Genomic DNA, 19,011 nt, shown 5'->3' on the forward strand with positions numbered 1-19,011 from the left:
GTTGCAGCCCTAATCAAAACATGAGATAAAATCATGGGCCCCATGACAGTCCATCAAATTGGACATTATGAAGTGTAAAATGGTGGGCTCACTCTATGCATGATTCGAGTTGGGTTCGTGGGACCCACTATGGTTGGGTTGCGTAGATGGGACCCACGCTATGAAAACATATCATTGGGTGTCATGGGTATTTTGGTCTTTTGATTAGTTAATTTTTGTCTTTTCACACATATATGGTCATTCTGGTCACAAAACGATGACATAACGGGATTTGCAAAATTCTTATGACTTTATTTGCAAATTGTCAAACTAGAAGAGTCTTTTTTTTTTTTTTTTTAAATAAAGCAAAGTAGAAGACGTCTTTTGCAAACTTTTTTTTAAAATGAATTCTCAACTAACCCCCTCCCCTTTAAGAATATATGAAAACCATCAAGGCCAAGTTCATTTTGGATTGTGAAAATTGATTTTGACTCATAGACTGAGTGTAGGACTCAAATTTAAGGCCCTGTTTGTTTTAATTTTTAAGAACCGATTGTAAGTCCAAAACAAACAGAGCCTAAATGCGTTTTTGAGTCTAACAATCGGTTTTAAACTCAATATCAATTCTCAAAATCCAACGCGAATACGGACTTAGTGTTTGCACTACAATCTCAAAACAACCCTAGTCAAGTTTGTTATAGCACAATCACTAAATTTGCTTCGGTATTTCTTCGAAGGAGAGGTCGTTAATTAAGAATTAGTTATCTTATAAATGGTCTTTATTAAAAAACCACAATTTTATTATATAGAAAGGGTAGGATCACTTGTTCTCTTTGTTTTAAATTAATCTAAGTGGTTGCTTGAGGTTATTTGAGAAGAAAAAAAATATGAGAAGAAATATGAATTTGGGAAGTAATATGAATGTAGATGAGATAACTAAAGTAAAAGACAAATTACTATCACATGTATAGAATTGGATGGATTTTTTTTCCCTAATTTTTTATAGGGAGATGATTTTTTTGCCCAAGTTGAGGGAGTAAAAAGAGGTATCAGCATACCGAAAACAACTTGGGTAGAAACCATGAGGAAAGACTTGAGGGCTAGGAATATAACAGAGAACATGAGATTTGATATGATAGAAGGGAAGAAAATGATCAATGTAGACGAATCCAAATAGACTTAGTCAATTTGAGCCAAGTAGATCCTTTTTTTTTTGGATGATTAAGCAGGGGTTAGGCAGACCCCGACCAGAATATTAAAAGAGAAAAAGGAAGATACAATACTGGGGGCTTAAAAGCCAGCAAGATGGGAACATACTCCCAGCACAAATACAACCACAACAGAAAAAGAAAATACATGGAGGCTACAACCGAGGATAAACCTTCCCCATCCTGTCCGAATGTAAGATCTCAAGGAGAGCATGGAAACAAAAAAAGGGGGAATATCAGGACCTTTACAGGGGGAGGCTCGCTTGGAGAGGAGGTCTGTAGCATTGCTGCCCTCTCTCCAGATATGAGAGATTGTCCACTGCTGAACAGAATTCAGGGATTTCTGAATATCTCTTATGAGGTAGATCTTTTCTCCTTATTCATTAGCCGACCCCAACTAGTTTGGGACAAAGGCTAAGTTGAGTTGAGTTGAGATGATTTTTTCGCCCCTCTAGGATTAGGCGCCCGCCTTTTAATGTGAATAGATGTCAAATCACGTTAAAAGGAGGTAAGGGGGGGAAAAATCATCGCCCTTTTTTATATCACACCGATGACTTTGGAACTTTTGATTGGTCACAAAATAATGGCATAACATGATTCGCAAAATGGCTGACAGTATCAATATCACCCATTGGCATAAACAGCCACACCTCTCTCTCTCTCTCCCCCGCCCAGATTTGCTCATTTTCCTCTAAAATTGAAACAGAGGTAATTGGAGCCACCTCAAACAACAATGAGTCGTCCAGGAGAACCCTCCGTTTTCAAGAAAGTCCTTTCCCTGCACCAAAATCACATACTCAAAATTTACATTGACAAAAAAATAAAAATAAAAATAAATAAATAAATTGCATAGTTCCTGCCTATTTTTGGTGGCGAGCCACATAAATGTATTTTTGGCGGCGGTTTTAATCGATTCTTTAAAACTGCCTGTAAAACTTCACCTATTAAAAGGCTCCGTTCCCCAACCCTAACCCTAATTCTCTCCGAGCGAGTCTTCCTCTATGCAGAGCTCCCTTGTGACGGTCCGACCATCTCTCCTTCAATCTAAATCCTCGCTCGATCGAGGCTCTCCCTCCTCGCAGGTAATTAAAACAAGATCTCTCTCTCTTTCTCTACCTTTTTTTAAAAAAAAATTATGTTCGTTGAATGGAAATTAGTGCTACGTGTTTTTGCTTGAATGAAGTGTTCAATGTAATCCACTTGTTTTCATTCTATCTTCTCATCTTCATTTTTATTTTTGAACACTTCTTTTGTTCATTATTCTCTTCTTTTATCTTTATATCCGTTCTTTATTTCTCTCGTCTGATATGATTATTGGTATTTACTATTTACGCAATGATTTTGTATATTGCCTCACAGGATTTTCGTTTCTTCACAATGTTTTTTTCAGCATTTCTCTCAATCAATAAAATTTCTCTCATCTCATACGATTTTAGGGCTTTTCACAATGTTTTTTCCCTACTTTTCTATCTTCTATTCATCTCTTCTCACCTGAAATAGTTACATGTTTAGCATATTTTTTGTTTTATTTAGCGTATAGAAGCCTCCCTCGCGAACCCTTCTCGTGTTTCATGTATATCTTTCCCTCTCTATATATTGAGATTGATATCCGTTGATTCATATGATAGGATTATGGCAATCCTTCATACTAAGTTCGGTCTCATGTTTCACGTATTTCTTCATTTTTTTATATTTTATCTCTGATGTTTTGTTTCTGAATGTTTTCTTTTATTTACCTTCATGTTGGGGTTGTTTTCAGATTGCTTCAATAATTAAAAGATCCAGGTCTCTCTATCGAGTACGAAAAAAAAATTGTTTTCATTTTTAAGTTTGTTGTTTATTTAAGTAGGCAGAAAACTTCAAGGGTAGCCATTTGTTTATCTCCTTTAAAATTTTAAATGATGGTTAACTTTTCAATTTTTCATCTATTGCTGCGTTTTCTGGTATTTGTGCGTTTCATCTTTTCACAATCTAAGTTTATTTTGTCACATTGCAAAGTTTATTGGCAATGGTAGAATTTTTTTTATTTCGGTTTATATCCACTTTAGAAATTGCTTATAGGGTTTGAGTTTATTTCTATCTGCATATAGAAATGATTTATGATTTATGAGCTCAGATGAAAATGTTAAAATTTATGTGTGCAATTTTTAACAATTCTGTTTGTTTGCAAATGATTTGTTTTACCCTCACTTCTATTTATCCTTCTATTTGATTTTACTGTTTGTGGGAGAGGAGCATTGAAGACATTTATTTATTGCCCCAAACCACCATCATATGTAGTCCTCACTCCTAAGGCCCTGTTTGTTTGAGATTATAACAACTGATTGTAAGCCCCCCAGCCGATTATTGGACTCAAAATTAAATGTAATTTCTACTCCAATAATGGTTGGGGGCTTACAATTGGTTGTGATAATCTCAAACGAACTGGGCCTAAAACAACGAAGAATCGGAGGCAAATGAGAAGTAAGCGGAAAGCAGAAAAGTTTCAGAAGAGAAAACAACAATCAAGTTCTCTCTCTTTTTATTTTTATTTTTTGCAATCGTAAATTTGTAAATCTATCATACAATAGATTCATTTGCTGGGGTGAGGAATATTATTGGAAACGTCTGCAATTAATTGGACTTGCATGCGTTTTAGAATAGAATTGTTAGGTAAAGGATGGGTTTTAGGAAAAGATGTGGTTTCTGGAAGGTGTTTTAAGATGCCATTTATAGCAGTTTTGCAAAGCAAACATATGTTAAGATTATTTGGAAATGTATCTGTGTAATTAGTTGGGCATCATTCTTACGATTTCTCCTTTTGTATTCCCAAATTTATTGCTGCTATTTACAAACACTTAAAACCTACTACTCATGCACTAAAATTGTTTCCTTTCCCTCTCTATAAAAAAGCTGGCTCTACACCTTTCAAAACACCATAAATTACGCAAATTGTAAACCTTGAAAAACATCACGTATTCTAGCCCTTCACAGTCGCATCATTTCCTATTCCAGATCTTCACCGTGTGCATCCTTTCGGTTTCCAAGATTCCGTGATTATTAAGTCCATATAAATTGTCTATATTGAAACGTGCAAAAAGTAAAAGGTGTATGCATTTATCTGTATTGAAACGTGCAAAAGTACAACACTTTTTAATTATAAATACTCTTTACTTCTTTTAATGAAAGAAATCCATAAATATGGTGCGAATTCAGGATGCCACGTCAGAAAATTAGACACAACGTAGACTTGAGGGAGGAAGGAGAGGGCTGCCACGTGGGCGTGAACAGTGAAACAGGCCTTCCTCCTAATATATAGATTTTTGCAAGCCCAACCTGGGACTTTAAGAAAAAATCAATGTTACTTTAAGAAAAAGAAATCAAGTATTACAAAATAGTGAATATCTGTGAAAAAGAAATGATAAATCTATCCAGATCAAGGAATTACTCTAATAATGAAACCTCCATGTTATAATTTTTTTGGTATGCTTTTGGGGGTTTTGGTACTGTTGGTTTTGTGTCTTACTGTCTTTTTGTCATTATTTTTGTCTATTTTCACTACTTTCAGAAGTACTGCCGATTTTCTCTAGCTATACGTCTTTGTGAACTGGAAATAACCTATGATTTAGCCGACACACGTGTCCTGCCGTGTCCGACACGACACGCATATCCACACGTGTTGACACTCCTTTGGACACACTTTTAATTGTATCGCTAGAAGTGTTGCTTAATGTGGGTGTGTGGACATGTTTTTGTAATGTGTCAAGTGTGACATTTTGTTTTTTTATTGAATATTGTATTTACCTCTTTTAGACAGCACGTTTCCATGTCGAAACTGGACACACGAATCCATATCCACAAATCATGATTACATATACTTTCTATTTTAGCTGTGTCCCCGTTTCTAAAGTTTGGGGGTTTGCCGTGTCCGACACTCCGTGCCCGTGTCGACACGCGACACTCGTGTCGTTTCCACAAATCATAGGAAATAACTCTTCCTCTGTATCTTCTTTGCAACAAATCTTTGAAATAATTACTTTCTTTACAATTTTAAAATTATATTTCAAAGAAATGTGCATAGGTTGATGCCCCACTAGTTTCAATATTTCAAAGATGGAAGCTGTATGCATTTATCTTTATTTCATCATTTCGTTACTTTTAGTTATATAGATGGAAGAGCCGTGCCCAATTTATGTTGGCGTGGTTAATTATGTAGGTTTACTCATTGCGGTACAAGTTATAAATGTGGTTAGCTCTCAGCTGGCTTTAAACCGAGCTTTTGGATTTCAATTATATAGTTTCCTAATGTTTCCTTCATTCTCTAGATGAGGCTACCTCTTTAAGCTTAGTTCTCTCAGAGAAAATCAAAAGATGCAAGAGTTCTTGTGGAATTTTCTTCAAACTCTCAGAGTTAGCAACAGAAAACTACCATAAGTGGATCGTGATTCTCCCTACAAAAGCTGAATTTGTGCCTTAACAGTAGCAGAACTGTGCCATTGATCTATGGTTCCTATTGGTTTATTAATGATCTAGCTGAGTGCTTTTGAATTACCCTCTGGAATTGAAAGCAACTTCAAGTTTGAATAGATCTGGGATCTCTTGAAACTGTTCTGGCCGTTAATCAAAGTCAACTTGCCTTGCTATCCCTTTCAGATTTAAAACCCGACCTGTCCTATTTAAGATCTACTATTAGTCCTTCGGCAACCCTTAGATTCGTATGTTTGTACGAAATTCTCAATTTCCCCTTTTAATCTTTAGTTTGTTGAATATTCCCTGGATTTCTCGTGATTGTGATAAACCTGGGAGAACATTGGATATGTGGGACTGTGTGAACGTGTGTGCATCTAGGCCTGATCTGAGACATTGCTCTGTCTTGGCATCTGTTGATGCTGCATCTGGTAGTCATTCTCAGTCTGGATTTGGAATTCCAGTTCCGAATTTTATCTGGACTTGGCCTCAGCACGCTTGCAATTTATGCACTAGAACGCAATTTAATTGTGACTTTTAGTAGCAGAATCCTGCTGCACGTTCGTGTATTCGCCATCCATGAATTTTCCGGGATAGATTTGATTCTTTTGAGTACAGATTTTACAAAGAAAACTTCAGATTTGATCAAGGAACACTCAAAACAGTGCATAGTTTAAACCCTGTATGGATTAATTCAGCCACCTGCATCAAGCGTAGATATCTGGACTTGCCTATATATTTGATTTATAACTTCTCTATAGCAACATATCTTTTCAATTTAATTTCCGAAGTTTCATCTTTACCATCTGTGATGAAAACTAGTTTTTGGTTGTTATTGTAAATTTGTAATTGGATTATGACTGTTCCTGAAGTAAATTCCCCCTGTTGAGACATCAAGTCCATAGCAGTTACCCAGATCTAGGTTGTTAAATACCAGAACATGTTACTGGTTTGGGATTACCCCATTGAAACACAATGTTGTAAACTCTGAAGTTCGATCACCGGCAGATACACATTTTGAATCACTCAGAGCTCCTGCCATATATGTGTTCAGCACTTCAGCTAGTGTGGGAAAATATATCAGCAAGAAGCAGTTTGTGGGGGTCGCAGGTTCGATCCCAGCTTACCTACAAAAAAAAGAAAAAAAAAAGGTTGTGGAGGAACATGATATGAGGCTGCTGCAGTGTTTCCCTTACATGTGAAAAATTGAGCACATGTGTATTATTTTGATCTGCAGGCTTCAGCATGATGACTCCACCATTTGTTCCACACTTCGAGGGCTATGATCACTTGGCGATTGCGAGGTTACATGTCTACGGTGTATCAATGCACTTGAGTCATACCATGAATATTATGGCTATGGATCACCGAGCGACCATTTGCCAAGTCAGAGAGATCATGAACTGAGATGCCAAGTCCATGTAGATAGACATGTTGAGAGAGCATTGAGACTTGGGCGAACCTTTATTCTGTTGATGGGAGGAGGTCCATGATGAGCTGATGAGGGCTTATGCACCATTGGCTTATCATCGGTGTCAACGTATGATTGATCTGTGAAGAGGGAGCCCATCGTGAATTTGTTTCCAACTTTGGCGCAACGATGAAGAAGCTAAAGCTTTTCATGAGTCAGTTGGTTTTACAACAGAGCCACCTTGTTACTTCTCCTCTATTACTTGATGATGAGGATAGTTCTCAAGAAGGGGAGGAAGAAGTCACGACAGACACTGACATTGCCAGCGCCTAGTGGAGATCTAGATGTTCATATTGAGACCATTGATGGTGATGATGCACCTATTTCAGGGCCTTTTGCTGAGCCTATTTCAGAGCATGCTCAGTCCAATCTTATGGCACAGCCAGAGGGTGCAGAGACTGAGCCAGAGTACAATGACTGATGAGGCGCTACCAGATTAGATTGAGCAGATTATTAAGTCTTGTATTGAACTAGAGGATTCTAATACATCAAATCCTAGAGCACAGACAGAGAGTGCAGAGACAGAGCCAGAGTGTAGTGACTGATAAGGCACTACCTGAGTAGACTGAGCAGATTGCCGTGTATGAGTTAGGGGATTCCAGAATATTAGATGATGTTTGGGAGGATTGTCACTCTGATCACACTGATCATGAGGAGTATTTTTTACACGATGATGAACATGGAGGGTTTCCAGGTGATAACCTTATTGATGTTGATCATGAATTGGTGTTACCTCCAGCCACCACATGAGTCAAGGAGGAGTACATTGTTATCTTTCCAGGCACTTTACTTTCCACTTTACTTTCCTGGAGAGACTTGCCCTTTCATGATTCTTTATAGATGATTTGTTTGCCTTTATCCCACTCTCATTACTGATTACTTTTACAAGCATCTTGAGCATTCCATTGGATGGATGATTCCTATGCTATTATGGTTCTGCACCAGGCGTTGATCATCTACGTCTTTGACCTTGAAAGAGGGTGAGGCTAGTGGGGGACTCGATGATGTGTTCTTTCAAGAACGGGAGTTTGATGCGGGAGTCTCCCTGGATTTTCTACATCAGCCCATGTTTGCTCATTAGTATAGTTTTTCCTTTATTTGTTCTTGTTCATGTAGTGGCTAGTGTTGTTATTTTTGTAACTAGTCATGTCATTTTATGTCTTTTAGGTTACTAAGGGTAGTTTGGTTATTTTGTAGCTACTCATGTACTCTTTAGTCATTATGCCTTACTAGGGATAGTTAAGTAAATTTCATTGTAAGAGGTCTGTAAGAGGGGCTTTTCCCTCCATTTGTTAACAGTTTTTAGATTGAATTTGAAATTGAAAGGAGAGTTTTAGACCTAGATCTTGGATACAGTTTGATTTTGGAGGGAAATTTTCTCCATTGAAAGGAGGATTTTCGAGCCGAAATCTACATGGATAGAGAAATTTGAAGCTGGAATCTCAGCCTTCTCGTCAGATTCCACCTTCTTCCTTGTGAATCAAGGAATTTTCATCATCCCTCTTGCACTCCCTTGCAAGTTCTAAATCGAATTGTTGAAGAAATCCAAGAAACTCCATGCTTTGGAAAATCTATCCTGGAATTTTCAAGTCAGCTCTTGCGACCAAGAATGCTTCCGATTTCCGCTGCATCAGTCAGCAAGTGATGGTCACTTATCTTTCTCTTCATAATATGAATTTCTCCAAGTGAGTCCTCAACCTGGCATGGATTCTTTGTACAAGACCCCAATAACAATGATTGGCATGTGGTTATCATAACCAAACTTAGGGACATATTTGATGTTCATGGGAAAGTGTTTGTGAGTGCTGAGTATACGTGTTGTGTGAGCCCTACAACCGTCAAAATTTGGAAAACATTGTGCCTAGTGATGGTGATTTTACTTTAGAAATGATGGATATACGTGGCTCAGAGATTAAGACATTTGAATTTCACATATGTAAGAAGAGAGTACAAAGGATATAATACTGAGTTAGATGATGATAGTGATGGAGATGATACCGACTAACGTTGCTCTTTTATTTGTTATATATATATATATATATATATGAGGAAAGTGTTCCTGCGCAGCTGCTCCCTACGCTTAAGTGGCTTAAAAAGCCTCCCATTGGTTCGTATAGTGGGTCCACCTTTTCGGGTCCACAAAAAGTGACCAATGGGAGGCTTTATAAGCCACTTAAGCACAGGGAGCTCCCTGCGCAGGAACACCTCTCTCTCTCTCTCTCTCTCTCTCTCTCTATATATATATATATATATATATATATATATATATATATATATATATGAGCAATGATAGATACAAGGGAGCCCTTGCATAAAGAGCGTCAAAAGGGCTCTTCGTTGGATCCACGTCATTTTCAGTTACATTTTAAAATTGGTTGAAAAAGTAAAATCATTTACATTTGATGACGTGGATCCAATCAAGAGCCCTTTTTTGGCTCTTTATGCAAGGGCTCCGTTGTATCTATCATTCCTCTATATATATTTATATATATATGTGTGTGTGTAGAGAGAGAGAGAGAGAGAGAGAGAGAGAGAGAGAGAGAGGGAATGGTTTGTGAGCAGCTGCTCAAATAAGCTTATCTGTGGAGAGCTCATGATGGGGACATCAACAACGGTCGTGGATTCAAAGTTTACAAGCACAGACGTGGACGAGAATGATGGCGTAGACTCTAGCATGGGCCACGGACATTGCCGCTTTTTTATTTATTATTTACTTTCTATTTTCGTCATTTTATTTGTAGTCTACTTTTTAGGCATCAAATCTCACCCGTTTGGTGTGTTTTTGGTATTATTAGAAAGGTTTTTCAATTACCTATCTAATGGGCCCAAGATCACATGATTTGGATGTGATTTGAGCAAGTTATGAATGTTTTTAGGAAGGGGTATAGGTCAATTACGTGATTTCTATTTTTGATAAGTTTTTATCTTTATTTAGCTTTGCTAGATTAGATGAATGGTTGAGATTAGTTCTTAACATTAGGTTATCTTCTAGAGTTTCTTTTTCTTATAAATACATCTTATGAAAACAATATAAGGGACTTTTGAATATTGAATAGAATTGCGATTTTCTTTTGTGAGAGCTATTGTGGGTTGGACTTCTTCTTCTCTTCTCCTCTTGGTGGTTTGGAACCATCTTCTCTCATCTCATCTCCTCTATTATCTTCTATTTCTTCAATCAAATCAGCACAAAGAAGATTAGTAAATCAAATTTTCTTTTTTCTTTGTTCTTAAACCCTAAAATACAAAAATCCAAAATCCATAGATCTCTCTCGTTCTTCAAGATCTCGTTTCGAGACTTTGAATGATTGTTTTTATGATTAAACCTCAGCCTAAACACCCAAGAACCATAGCTTTAAATCCCTTTTGCAGCCAATTGAAAATTCGCACCATTTTCAAGCCCGGAAACCCTTTTTGAACATCCCTAGCCTAGACCTACCATCAAATCAGAGCCTAAACCCTAGATTAACCTTTCTTTTACCTTCTAAACCTTAACCTAAAATTTGGACAGCAGTATTAAACCAAAATCTCAGATTTGCCAAATTACCAAAATATCCCTACAACCCAAAACTGGACCGTTTTGAGCTTTTTACTGCTGCTGGACATTTTTTCTGTTTTTCTTCATTGGATATTATTATTTTCATGCTTGTGTGACATCTATTTCATTGGTACTTGCATTAGTTTTTTAGTTCTTTTAGTTGGTTGCTTGCGTAGGCCTAGTTTCAGACTAATCTTTCTATTACAACTTACAAATCTTTATCACTTTGATTGATTTGTATAAGGTTTAGTTCATGCTTAATTGCAATTTTTACAATTATTTATGCTATTTAAGTCTCATTATTGCTGCTGCGCATAGATTAATTAGGAGTTAAATCAGCCCTAGGTAAGTTGTTAAGTGTTCTTTTAATTTTCCGCGTAAGCCCTAAATTGTCCTAAAGCCTTAATCCCATTAGAAGTGTAGGATTTTCCCTAAATTAGGTATTGTCCTGCATCAGCTCACAAACCATGGGGGGGCCACATTATTTGGAGGATCCAAAGCATTCATTTGATAGGCCCTCATATAGATAGGGTGTGCCCAAAAAAATCAGCTCCATGGGATCATCCTAACCTTCAAACTGTGGAGGCAAAATATAAACAAATTTGTGAAGGCTTATACATGTCCATTTTTAACTCCACAGATCGTAAGCTTGGGATGATCCTATGGAGCTGATTTTCTGGGCACACCCTATCTATATGAGGGCCTATCAAATGAATGATGTGGATCATCCAAACAATGTTGCCCCTCTATGTTTGTGAGCTCTGCTCAGATAAGCTTATTTGAGCAGCTGCTCACAAACCATTTCCTCATATATTGTAACGACCCGATTCCGTTAAGTCGCTACGAGCAAAAGAACAACGCAAAAATCATGGAATTTTTATTTTTTTTAGATAATCAAGAACCACGACAAAAATCTTATTCTAAATTAAATAAGTCTACTATAACAAGAGGTCTTTTCAATACTCATACTCCAAATGAAAAGTAAAGTTTTAATCACTAAAGTTCAAACTAAAAAATGTTCCGACAAAATAAAAATAGAAAATGACGCAAGACGTCATAGCGCAATAATCCATGAAGCGAACTCTCCGATCATACGATCACTTATCTCATGGTTTCTTCGTTTGCAAACGCTCCGCCATCTAACGCCTCAACCCCTGTGGTGGAGGAAACAACGTTAGAGCAGGGTCCTCCAGAGACCGAGCGGAGTAAAAGAAACAATATAAAAGGGCATGCAATAATAATTCAGATCATTAGCAATCACCTAGAAGCAATAATAAATAACCGGAGAATAAAACTACGCCATCTATATCAGTATAAACAGGAATAAATGACAATAATGAATGATATGTTATGTGTGCATCGAATATGTAAAATGAGACAGCACTTTCCCCAAGTACATCCGGTTTTTCCCCAGTTTACTTTTCTGTCAGTTCTTTTTTTACCTTCTCCTTTTTGCCGGTGTCCTTGCCGCACGACTACCCACTACTCCTATCCAAAGGTAGTGGCGTTATGGACTCGGATTTCGGTCTCGCATTTAATGCCGAGCCATTTCGGGGATACTATCCCTTTGGATGGTTTGCCAACGAAAGGCTGTACACGCTTCTCGCGTTGGCCTTTGAACCTTAGGTCCTAGGATGATACCACCACACCCTTAATTTCCCCTTCACTCTTCCCCATGTAGGATATGCAATTAGAGATTTTAAGGTACGTTACATTTGCCTTCTTTTCCTGCACCCTTTCACATAAAGGTTAGAAATAGTTTATTATTTATTTCATTTCAAGTAAACAAGTATAATGAGCTATACAGTTATCACAAAGAAAATAGTATACGTAAGATTACTTTGCATGAAACAAGTTATATTGAAACCATTACAACACAAGGTCTAGCTGTCACCTGCCTTGTAAAACCTCGGATGTAAATATCGAGACGGCCTCTAAGTGAGAGTGTGAGGGAAATAATCCTGAAGATAAGAATCATACCCAACCATTTACGTTTGATATAAGATTAAGAGAATAGCAAGGGGATTGTAAATTACCGGACTTGTACAAGGGCATTGGATCGAAGAAATGATCTAACTTATATGAAAATTGATTTATTTGGCTTCGTACATAAGATTTGAGATCTGCCTATATATATCTAATATATAAAAGAGGCTTTCAAAAATACTTCTTTATAAGATCTGTTTAGATCAAAAGAATCATTTTTTTAGAGCTATTACATGTATAGCTTTGATGCGATCAAAGTAGTCACAGAAATCATTTTAGGGAACTCTTTGTGCATACACTGCTAGTTTAGAAATGTGTCCCCAAAAATTTGTCTTATACTCTTATGAGCATGCACTGATAAGATAGGACCTACTCAAAATTAGTTTAAAACCCTATGCGTTTATATACAGTTATGATGGAAAACACTCAAAGCTCATAAATTTGATCTGATTTGGACAACAAAACACACACACACCTATAACTCATACATCTGGTCTATTTTGGGCTTGAGAATAAAGTACATACTACCCAAAAATCTGGTCCATTGTGGACTAGAAAATACATGCTTACATATTATAAATTTGCCATGTTTTTGGGGACATAAGATACTCTCATTTTCAAATACAACCTGGTCCATTTTTTGTCCTAAAAATCTTAGACCATCAGGGTGTAAATCTAGTCCAATTTGGACCTAAATACCCATATATATAGGACATAAATCTGGACAGATTTGGTGTTCTCGATTAAGGTACAAAAACAGTACTAAAATTTGGGCTTGTGTACTCTAAAAACCACATACTATTGGCCCAAAAATCTGGACAGATTGTGTTCCCAGGTCGGGCACACAATAAGATAAATATTTGGACTGTTTCATGCTCCCAAAATGGGCACAAAACCAAAAATAAAAATAAATCATTTCGCAAGGTAGTAATGCTCATAGAATCGCTGAGATAAAAAGACATGCAAAATTTCATTTTTCTCAACTTATACCCACACGACAGTTGGAGTCGAAAACCATAGTAAGGTTTCATTATTTTGTAACCTAATACACATACAACTGTTGGATTTCATATATATATATATGGATTCACAAGATTTTAGAATGTAAGAATTAAACCAACATCTATTCATCCATTGAACATTTATACGCATAAATATACATGTATGTACATATGTGTTTTTATGAATAAAATGATGGTTTAAGATCTCTGTATTTTGAGTCACGTGAAATGAAAATATTACACAATCATGAAACTCTTATTTCATTCGTAAAATCTACTACAAAGAGGGCTTATCAAGAACGCTTGATATCTTCTCTATTTAAATCACATATATATTTATTTGTTTTCTCTTTTCCTTGTTTTATAATACTTAACTGTTTAGGTTTTTGCTTAGAGAATGAATAAGCTTAATTAGAACCAAGAAAATCACAAAACTTGGATGGAGTTAGGGTTTGGTAAGAGCTTCAATCTTCTTCTTCTCTTCTTTTCTTTCTTTCTTTCTTCCTCTCTCTCTCTTTCTCTAAAAATTTTAGGCGAGAATGGGAGAGGTGTACGTCACTATATATATATATATATATATATATATATATAGAGAGAGAGAGAGAGAGGCAACTGTTGGTGAGCTAGCTTGCCCAAGCACATGGGGGCCCACTTTGTTAGGATGATCCAAACCATTCATTTGAAAGTCCCTTACATAGATGGGGGGTGTACCAAAAATCAGCTCCATAGGATCATCCTAACCCCTCCATTTGTGGAGGACAAAAATGGACAGACACAAATCTGCCCCATTTTTGTCCTCCACAAATGGAGGGGTTAGGATGATCCTATGGAGCTGATTTTTGGTACACCCCCTATCTATGATAAGACCTTGCAAATGAATGGTTTGGATCACTCCCCAAAATGTGGGACCCATGTGATTGGGCAAGCTAGCTCACCATAAGTTTGGTGAGCTTAAGCTCACCAACAGTTTCCTCATATATATATATATATATATATATATATATATATATATATATATATATATTCTATTTTCCTTGTTTTATGATTGGTAAATTAAGATGAGTCATAAGAGGGCTATAGTAAGTTACCAAAAACCCAACACCTTGGTCTTATTTATAAGGCATGATAGCCACTTTTTATGGGTTTTAAATTTTAAAGAAAAGGAAAACAACCAAAAGAGGGGATTACATATATTCCCTAATTTTTGTTTTGATTTGCTATTTTGGATAATCTACTATTAATGATAATATTATATCCCTAAAGTTTCTCACTTTACATCATCCATAAGTTTACTTAATCTCCAAGTAATCCCACTACTTCTATTAATGTAAAGTTCCGACTATTGTTAAGAGTTTTTGGATTTTTAATTAAAGAAACTAAGATATCCAAAATCTAGGAATTTCCTTTTAAGATTACTTATAATTAGTAAATCTAAAAAGGCATCTTTAAATTTACTATCATCACACCATATCATTGATTGCTAATTAAAAGTAATCACATATATTTCCCTAAATAATTACTTATAATTAGTAATCCTACAAAGGCATCTTTAAATTAACTATCATCAATCTAATTTTTTTTAGGGTGGGCCCACACCATATGCACGTTTTCCCATACAAGGGAAAACGTGGGTTTCTTCCCATAACTTTTTATCTTTTTTTTTTTTTTTTTTTTACTTTCCACGTTTTAAGTGATATTTTCCTTGGAAATTATTTTTACAACAAGACTTATTTTCTTCTCTCATTTAGGGAATTTAGTTATAACCTTCAATAGCCCTAGATTCTAAGATCTATGGATCAAAACAAATTAAAGGGAAAAGAGTGATCAAAACTAAGATCTAGGGTTGATCATTGATGGATCGTTGATTCCCACCCTTGAAAATAGATTCACTGATCCAATGGCCTAAATCTTAGAATTTTGAAAGAAGAAGAATCACAGTCATTATATATATAATTTGAGCTTTGGGTCATTTTTTATATTTTAGTCGTCCATATCAATTGTTCTATTTGAATGTTTGTCTTTGAGGGACTTATTCCATGAAATATTAGGTTGTTTAAATCATATGGAATGTCAGTGTGGATGCTCACGGTCGTATTTTTCCTTTTTTTTTTTTTTTTTTTCATTCAAAGTCATTTTTTCCTTATTTTTGTGTTTTATTTGTTTTTCATTTTATGTCTTGAACTTGGCTACAGTTGTTTAGATTATGTCCATTGCTCTACATTAAGACTTGGGAATTATTATTATTTATTAGATTTGATATACAGGTCATCGTATATTCATAAAACATGAGAATTACACGTAGCAAATCTAGGTTGAATATTAGCACCAGCCAGTCACATGTGCCTCAGTCGGGCCCTAGCCAGTCCCAGAGAAATACACGTAGCAAATCTAGGTTGAAAATGAGCACCAGCCAATCGCATGTGCCTCAGCCGGGCCCCAGCCGGTCCAAGAGAAATACACATAGCAAATCTAGTTTGAAAATGGGCCCCAGCCAGTCGCATGTGCCTCAGTCAGGACCCACCCAGTCCCAGCAGTCTCAGCCGCCCCAGCCGGTCGAGCCTCAGGCCTCCCATGTAGAGCAGTCGCAACACTCTCAGCCTCAGGATTCTAGAGCTACTGATGATGATTGGTTGCTAGGCGTAAAATATTCTACAATCACGCCTCACGCAAATTATTTGTCTGTGTGGAACTTACCTTTAGAGCAACGCATCTATGTCAAGTTGGACAAATCTGGGGAGCCCATTAGTCCCGAGTGGACAACACTAGAATGCTTTGTAGAAGGTCTAGTACAAGAGAATGGGCATAAGCTGCCCGTTGATGTGCATGATTGGAGGAAAATACCGTATGCAAACAAGGTGGAAATGTGGGATATCCTCCAGGTATTAGAGAATTATTTATATATATATTTTTTATATTATTTTAGTTTTTATTATATGATTGTATGATGTTTTCCATATGATGTAGGCGGTCTTTGACATTGGTAATAGCGGTAGAGTTTGGTTTCTGAAGTATCTCCACGAAAAATGGAGGGAATGGAAGGTCGAGTTAAAGAAAATGTACTTTATCAATTATAATGCGACAGATGCGGAGCAGCTGGCACTCTTTGATAATCGAGTACTTCCGAGCCAGTGGCGGAATCTTGTTACGTATTGGAATTGTAGGTTGGGGAAGGTATGTTGAATTGTTAAATTATTTAATTTTTATGTGTTTCCACTTAAGCGCATAGAAATATGAGGTTTAATTAATTTCAAAATTCAGGCGCCCAATGAGATAAATAAGGATAATCGCTCAAAACGAAAGATTAACCATGCTGAACTTGCGAAGAGCGCTGAGACTGATAGGAAACACGAGGAGAAGGTAACTTTGTTAACTGTTAATTTCATTCGTGCTGTATATGTCTACAGTTACATGATAATTTACTTTACATGAGGATAGTGGGCGAAGAGCATTGGGGAGGAGACAGTTCGAGTACGGCTGTTCTTGCTAGATTCGCCTGCGGATTGGGACCCAGTAACTGTGATGGTATGTTTAAGTATCTTACTGTTAAATATCATCTTTTGTTAAAATTTATTTTCGTATATACACATTGGCTTTTATTTGATCAACTGTATAATTTCACAACTTGGGTTTCCATCGCAGAATGACTTCAATGACTACATATCTTACCCACAAAAGACCTCGCTATTCAGAACTGCTAGGGATGACATACTCCCCCCAAACATGGGAGAAGAGAGGAGTGGTCGGGTGCGCACTTCCGAGTTAGGTCCATCCTCATCTCATATCCCAGGCCATACATCTAGCCCTTTAAAGTCCCAAAAAATATCCTCAGAAGCTAAAATAGGAATTGATGAGATGAAGGCACAAATGGCCAAGATGGAGGAGCAATACGTACTTATGCAAGCTCAGTTGAAAGAGATGGCGTCGGCTATGAATAAAGTTCCAAACGCACACTGATATATGATGTAGTAAGTACATCAGTGGTGGCATTAGACAACAGTAAGGTAACTTTTCAGTCATACAGGTTTGGATTTAGTTATTCTTCTTAATTACAGTATATGATTCCTTATTTTTAGCATTTATATGTTTTTAATCCAATTATATTGGCAGAAAATGTTTTGATAATGGGGCGAACTCACTTATTTTATACTTTTTAATTTGCTATTGAGATCATTGAGGAAATTATAATAATCTTTGACAGCTGGGTACACAATATAAAACAAGTTTGCCCCGTTATCAAACCATGGTCGTGCTGATATCAGTTGGTTTTTTAGATATTATGTTTTTTCAGTATGTTTATGAATGAATGAATGAGTTTATTTTGTTTTTGTGTTATTTGGTTTGCTAGGTTGAATGCGCAACAGTGATGATGTTTGATGGATTACACTTGTGTTTGGCTTTGAGACATCTGATGTTTTGCTTGATGGACTTGTGCATATCAAATTATGGTAGGTTGTAATGGATTCGTTTAATTCTCTTTCTCGTTGCACATTTTATTTGCTAGGTGGATTCTATTATGGCTGTTGATATATATCATGTAGATGGAACTTGGTACAGGGAATTTTAGTTCCTATTTAAATTTAAATATCTTTTCTAATTGTAAAATTGTAGCTATATGTGACCTTTTAAAAAGGGAAATGTTATATTCGCTTCCTTTTCCTCCTTGGGCCACACACCCTTGCAGTGTAAATGGATAGCTCTAAATACACTAGAGTGGTCTTGCCCGGGGAAGAAATTAGGTCGAATATATCACTTCTTTTTTTAAAAAAAATTGGCCTTCTTTTAGCTAAGGAAATAACTGTCCATAAAGGTAAATAATTAGGGAAATTATATGATGCCCGACCGTGAGAATGTAGAGGGTGGGTAGAGACAAATCCTGCAGCATTGGTTTTTGAACCAAGGAAAAGTCAGAAAAGGGCTTTCTCTTGGATTAAAAATCAAGGGAGAGATGGTTTTATCTCTCCGCCCTTTATAATCTCACGGTCGGGCATCATATAAGTTCTCAAATAATTATATAACACTTTGCTAGGCAATTTTGCGGGAATCCATTTCAGGGCTGGCTTTTGCTAAAACATTGCATCTTAATTTAAAGTCCAAAACTGATGGACTCAACATTACACACAGTTTTAAGTCCAAAACCGTGAGTCGGTTCTCAAAAGCCAAAGCAAACTCTAGGCTCATTCACAAAGTCTAATTATTTAGTTAGCATTCTTTTATTAGAGTTTTATTTGTTCTAGTAGTTCGAAATCTACATTGATAAGTTAGGTCAAGAAGAGATTACCGCTGAGAAAGAGCTTGAAGAATTTCATGTGTGTAGGTCTTTCTATTTCACCTTGTAGTAGTTTTTCTTTATTTTGGGTTGTGACTCTTGTACGTAGAGAAGGGATT

At 36.5% G+C, this 19,011-nt stretch overlaps 1 protein-coding gene across 3 annotated transcripts; it reads left to right on the top strand.

Annotated features, from left to right (window-relative positions):
- The first annotated feature begins 1,837 nt into the window (after window positions 1-1,837).
- LOC143861074 (uncharacterized) lies at window positions 1,838-18,220 on the top strand. 3 transcript variants are annotated; one of them, XM_077371962.1, is made up of 7 exons: window positions 1,838-2,269; window positions 15,878-16,505; window positions 16,591-16,797; window positions 16,885-16,983; window positions 17,062-17,148; window positions 17,266-17,627; window positions 17,972-18,220. In XM_077371962.1, the coding sequence occupies exons 2-6, from the start codon at window positions 15,912-15,914 to the stop codon at window positions 17,578-17,580; spliced, it is 1,302 nt and encodes a 433-aa protein (XP_077228077.1). In that variant the 5' UTR covers window positions 1,838-2,269; window positions 15,878-15,911; the 3' UTR covers window positions 17,581-17,627; window positions 17,972-18,220. The 3 variants fall into 3 exon arrangements, with proteins under 3 accessions (XP_077228077.1, XP_077228076.1, XP_077228078.1); XM_077371961.1 differs by having other exon boundaries at window positions 15,891-16,505; XM_077371963.1 differs by lacking the exon at window positions 15,878-16,505 and having other exon boundaries at window positions 1,839-2,269.
- The last annotated feature ends 791 nt before the right edge of the window (window positions 18,221-19,011 follow it).

Source organism: Tasmannia lanceolata, unplaced genomic scaffold, assembly GCF_043159265.1.
Source record: "Tasmannia lanceolata isolate RefF3 unplaced genomic scaffold, GAP_Taslan_0.1 ptg000037l, whole genome shotgun sequence".
Lineage (NCBI taxonomy): Eukaryota > Viridiplantae > Streptophyta > Magnoliopsida > Canellales > Winteraceae > Tasmannia > Tasmannia lanceolata.

What these genes read in the sequence shown, in the direction of transcription:
- LOC143861074 (XM_077371962.1), top strand. Translation starts at nt 15,912, where the DNA reads ATGAGAATTACACGTAGCAAATCTAGGTTGAATATTAGCACCAGCCAG. An exon ending in ATAGGAAACACGAGGAGAAG is followed by an intron (nt 16,984 to 17,061) that starts GTAACTTTGTTA and finishes ACATGAGGATAG; the next exon opens with TGGGCGAAGAGCATTGGGGA. An exon ending in GGGACCCAGTAACTGTGATG is followed by an intron (nt 17,149 to 17,265) that starts GTATGTTTAAGT and finishes TTTCCATCGCAG; the next exon opens with AATGACTTCAATGACTACAT.